Here is a 6,013-nt window from a genome sequence, read left to right as displayed (position 1 = left end):
TGCAACTGCCATTCAATACCACACAGAGTTTGTCATGGTGTTTCAATCTCTTGTAGCTCATATACATTACCAGGAGGCATGGAACACATCAGGTGAAAAGTGAAAAGAGTTTATTTACTAAATGGCTTTTTCCAGTGATGTGCCTCCAAGGTTACTATGTATCAGCTAAGGAAACAAAGTTGATGTGCCAATCAAAGAAAGATTTACTCAAAGGAAATGCCACTGACACAAAGAAAAAAAAAAGCAGAAAACTCTGTAAGCTGAATTAATTTTTGCTTCAAATAAATCCAGGAAAGAGGTTCAGATTACATTGTATTAAGAAATTTCAATGATTTTTAGTACTTAATTTTATTCTTTAGTTCAGTTGTACTTGAAACTCAAGGTAAGTATTTGCAATCCACTTTCTCTAATGAAACATTGAATTTAATCCAATATGTTAACCATAGTTCTCAAAAACCCATGATTTCACTGGGCCATACACACTTTCTGGTTGAAGAAGACCTAGTCAGGGCTGTCCAGCTGCCATAGCCTTTGCAAATCCATCATCTTCTCCATGCCTTGAAGAGGAAACAGTAGGGCTTTGGTGAAGGCACAATCCCATTAGTATTTTTTAAATGTGAAATAAAAACTCTAATAATGAGCAGATCCAGGATGAAAATCGACTGTATTCAAAGGAATTCAATCCTTACCATGAAACTGTTTAGATGAAACACAATATTTTAGATGAACCCAATACCTGCACATCAGCCTCATACACCGTTAGAAGATTAGAGTATGAGTCTTTCCTGCTCCAGATCCTAAATAATTTCTCATATCTACAGTTATAACTGGGCAGCTGTAGCTTTTATCTTCTGTAAAGTCTTTTAAGGTGGCCTCAGGCATGATCAAGCACTAACATGGAGGGTTTGAGTATTTACTTCATAGACCCACCATTCTCTCAATGGGGGGTACTTCCTTTACTGATGCTGATGATATTAAGAATTGCTGTGACCCCAAACCTCACTCCCCCTGTACAAATTTGGTAGTAGACCTCTGCACTTTATTAGGCTGGTGATGAGAACCAGCCTGATTTAAAACTACCTCTGTTTTCTTTTTGGCACCATGGGCTAGCAGAATCTGTATTTTGAGTTCAGAGTTGATCTTTTATTACAAGACATTAAACAAGTGAATGGGTTAAAGATGATGGGTGCTATTGACCAAGAACCTAATATTAGTAGGGAATGTATTTTTTTTTTTTAAAGCAGAGATGGTGGATTTGGGTTGATCCATGCTTAGATCAGAGTTATATAGGTGAGGCCAGGGTAAGGGTGTAGTATGTGGCCACGGAACAAAATAACATCTCACATGACAATTAAACTTATGACCTTAACCTTACTAACAACACTCCAAACAACTGAATTCATCGGTCACATGTAACTTAATGCTAAGTGAATTTTTACAAAGTCAGTCAGTAAATATTCATTAAGTGCCTATGATGTGTCAGGCACTCTACTAAGCACTAAGGATACAAATAAGAAAAAGAATGACAGTCCCTGCTCTCAAGGAGCTCACAATCTAATGGTGGAGACAATGCAAAGAACTATGTACAAACAAGTACAAGGCTTAAAGGAAGCCAATGGGCAGAGATGAGGAGAGACAGCATCCCAGGTATGGGAGACATCTGGAGAAAATGCTGAGTCGAGAGATTTTCTGCAGCTCTCTCTCTTCCAGGCTGAGTCACTGTCTGCCAAAGGGAAGTGAATGAGAGGCAGAGGGATGAAACATTCACATATATGAGTGCATTCAAAAGTCAAATATGAAAACATATGAAATAAAAAATTTGCATTATCCATACCTCCTGCTCTTTTCCACTAATAAGCATAATTAGGAATTGTTCACATCTTAAAATGAAGATGTTTTCCTGAATGTATCTTTTTTTTCTGGCTAGGCAATAGGGTTAAAGTGACTTGCCCAGGGTCACACAGCTAGTAAGTGTTATGTATCTGAGGCCGGATTTGAACTCAGGTCCTCCTGAATCCAGGGCTGGTGCTCTATCCACTGCGCCACCTAGATGCTCCTATGAATGTATCTTTTGTTAAAGAAAGGAGACAAATGCCATTATTATGAGCAAGATGACTTTTATTTCCATCCTTAATGAAAATCACACCATTATTTAAGAACATTTGAAAAATCTCGAAATAATTTAAACTGAAGGCACAGAAGAACAAACAAAAATATCGAACTAGAAGATCTTAAAGGGGAAGAGATATTTTCAATGATGAGAATAAATTATGAACAAGTTTCCATCACCAAACATCATTCTGACCAAAAGCTACAGTCTCTTGTAATACCACCTACTGTGCAAGCCAGATTATACTTTTTGTGATAAAAAATGCTGAAAAAGATTAAAAAAAAAAGATACTAAAGATATATCACCTAGTTCACCTGCAGCACTTTACATCTGGTGAAGCTTAAGTCAAGATACTGGCTGATAGCTACTCCCCCAAGAGATGATCTATTTTTATAAAACATTTAAAAAATGCAAAGTAGATTACAAAACTATTTTGGGGAGCAGAAGGAAACTTGTTGCATGTCAAATAGAATATCAAAGTATTTCACTATAAGATTGCTTCAAAAGCCAATAATCATGCAACAGTAATATACTGTATGGGGGGAGGGGATTCTGCTGTTTCCTGGATATGTATTAACCAGCGCAACCATTAGGATGAATGAGACTGTGGCAATTATTGCAGCCTTCTTTATTTAAAAAAAAATATTTCAAAAGTAACTAGAATAACCAGTGACATGCTACAGATAGCTTATACCCCAGCAATGCAAGTGCTAAACTTGAAAATAAGGTTCATGCTTCACAATGTATTGTGGTAATTTTGAAATACATTCTCTGATAATTAATACCATTCATTACAATACAGAGGTCACTTGTAAATTAGCTCAGGTTCTGAACTAGGTTTCTAATTGAAACTCTTTTTCAAGTATGTATAACATTAACAATGTACAGAGTTTTTTTTCTTCCAACTTAGCACATCATTTTGTATATATCTTCAAAGGATAACTATGCTGTATAAATGAAAAAAAAAAGTTGATTCTATTTTTACAGTCAGTTAAAAAAGGTTAATGAAATAAGTCTCTGGTTCAATATCTGAAAGATTTTAACAACAAAAAACTAATAACAATTCAGGTACATGGCAGATCTCTGGTCTTTTACGTTATTTAATTTGTCAGTTTAAGGAATAAACAATGGGAAAAAACTCATTCAACACTCAATTAGATTAAAATGAAATGGTCTCTTTCACTTAACTGAGGCATATATGCTATTATAATGTAATTTTCTCTTTAAGAAAGTTCAACTGGGTTTAATTACTTAAGTCACAAAAATGTTTCTTCATAAGATTACTGAAAACTAATAGAAACTCTAGAAATGATTATAGCAAAAATGTTTTCATCAAAATTTTCCTATGTAATAAATCATTTTTTTGGGAAAGTAACCTATTAAAGGTTTGGCTTTTTTTTTTTTGCTCAAATGCGACGTCTACTAACAACTAAACCTATACTTACTTGTTAATTTCTTTTTCATTAGTAAGCATAATATTCTCTAATTATTTTCTACTATTCCAAATACTGCACATTATAAAAAACTCTTTAGCATTATTAGGCCTGTACCTTCTTCATTCTGAACATCAACAGACTGAAGTAGAAATAAGTGGGACTAGAAATCCACTTAATGAATAAGACAGGTCTTTGAAATGTTGGCACCAATGAAATTAGGAATTGGTGTTGACAAAAATTAAAATTATGTCCTTTCACAATACTGATTCTGACAAATGACAGAGCATCTATATATTTTGTTAAGGATAACTGATGTCAGTCTTCACCATAAAGAAGGATAAATAGCTTATATTTTACAATTTAATTTTTAAAATAGCAAAGAGAAACCAAAAATCATATGACTCAACTGGCTCTGTTCAACTCTGGGAATTTCAGTCACAATTACAGGCCACAAACCTACATTTGAGTGTGAATTTTTAGAAAATAAACCTAAAGATCAGATAAACCTAAAGATCAGTGAAACTAGTGTTTTAAAGCTGAAAGACAAATGTGGGAAGGTGAAGTTAAGTCCTTTAAATTAAAATAAAAAATACATGAAAATCATCCAAATTAGCAGTTTTGGGCCTTATCACCAGCTGTGTCAGTGACTTAGGGAAAAAAATCACAAATACAAAGGAAAGGTTTTCTTTAGAAATTCTGAGAATGGAAGATTCCTGAAGTAGACCTAATGTCACAAATCTATACGAGGCTTCCAGGCCAACAAATAACTGTCAGAGTAACCTTGTTCCTTTGCTCCTTCAGCATGGGAACGAGTGCTGAATGGCTCATGCCCAGAGTAGATAGCCCGTTCACAGCAATAATCATGTCACCACACCTGGACAAACAAAACATACCCAATATTACCAACAGGACTTTAACACTGGACATCTATTAGATAATCATCCAGCCTGTTCTTCTGTAAGGAAAAGCTATAAAGGCATCTCTCGGTTGGACTGTTCAAAAAAATACAATTAATTTGGCAAACATGACAGATAAGGCATACTGTGGAAGATACAAAGAGAAATAAGATCATATTTTCTGCTTATTTTAAAATTAATCTAGGGGAATTTTCAAAAGGACCTGCCAGTTCTATTGTATTCACTGTGGTGTAATAGAATGAGTACTGTATTTAGTCTGAAGACATGGGTTCAAATCCCAGCTGTGCCACTCAGTGTGTATCCTTGAGCAAGTCAACCTCTCAGAGCTCAGTTTCTCATCTGCAAAATAAGGGAGGAGTTGGACCAGATGACTCCCCAGATCCCTTCCAGCTCCAAACCTAGAATCCTATAATCTTATTCCAAACACAACCTAGAGAACAACATCTGGTATACCTAAGGGCTGACTGGTGGGTCTGTGATGAAGGACTGTTAAGGAGAGAATAAAGAAAATCTCAAGTAAGACTGCATGATTTGGCTGTTAATACTGTTAGCATTCCTACCCAAGATCATTTATTTTTTTTTAAAGACAGGCCAGCTGTGCCATTTACATAAACCTAAAGACTTGGTCTTGAATGAATCAAAATTAGCTTATATAAGCAAATACAAATGGTTATCCAGTTTGTTCTGTATATATGGCAAACTTTTAGGCCTTGAGCTCTAAAGTATTTCTGTGCCATCTCTTCCTACTTTTGACAAATGTATTTTCACGAAAGGGAGAATAATTTTAATATAACAAATAAAATCCAATTAGGGAAGTAAATTTGCTACTTCTAAATTTTCAGAGGAACAGGTGACTCTTCTTGACAAGGCTAATCCCTTTACTTGTGCTCCTGAACTCATCATCTCCTTTCTCCAATGAGACTTTGTTCCAATCAATCATCAATCTTTTGCATCTTCAATCTTTTCCTTCCTTACCGGATCCTTTCCCTCATACTGCAAATATACTAAGGTTTCCATTATCATTAGAGAGTTTGGTAGCTTGAATGGGGGATATCAATTGATATCCCCCATTCAAGCTACCAAACTCTCTTCTCTAGTCTATTTCTATTAAGTAGTCTGTGCTTGCTGCATTCATTTCCCACCCACTTATTCCTCAACCTTTTGCAATTTGGCTTCTGGCTCCAGCAATCTACTGAATTCACTTTCTTTAGGGGCATCAGTGATGTCCTTGCTGCCAAATCCGAGAGGTTTTCATTTCAGCCCTCATCTATTCATGAAAACTTTTACTGAGTGCCTACACTCTATGTAAGGCACAGTGTAATCAGAATTAGCAGTCATGGAAATGCCAGGTTCATTTTCTTTCCTCAAACCTTTACCTATGTCAACAGAAGACTGCCAATGTAAATGAACTTTGCTATTAATTTTATTTATCATTTTCTAACAATATTTAACTGTCAGTATAGTCACTTAACCCCAATTATGTCTGTCTGTCTGTCTCTCTCACACACACACACACACACACACACACACACACACACACACACACACAC

The 6,013-nt window shown here is 35.5% G+C and overlaps 1 protein-coding gene across 1 annotated transcript in view; it reads right to left on the bottom strand.

The window, feature by feature from the left end:
• Window positions 1-2,111: 2,111 nt before the first annotated feature.
• Window positions 2,112-6,013, bottom strand: part of LNX2 (ligand of numb-protein X 2) — an 88,957-nt gene continuing 85,055 nt past the window's right edge. The window contains exon 11 of the mRNA XM_027835267.1: window positions 2,112-4,420. Within this exon, the coding sequence (XP_027691068.1) occupies window positions 4,285-4,420 (136 nt within the window). The 3' untranslated portion in view covers window positions 2,112-4,284. The remainder of the gene's footprint in view (window positions 4,421-6,013) is intronic.

The sequence above is a fragment of the Vombatus ursinus genome, unplaced genomic scaffold (assembly GCF_900497805.2).
Source record: "Vombatus ursinus unplaced genomic scaffold, bare-nosed wombat genome assembly UNPS02014813.1, whole genome shotgun sequence".
Taxonomy (NCBI): Eukaryota; Metazoa; Chordata; class Mammalia; order Diprotodontia; family Vombatidae; genus Vombatus; species Vombatus ursinus.
The sequence above is the reverse complement of the archived record's forward strand: the minus strand, read 5'-3'. Positions and strand labels throughout refer to the sequence as shown.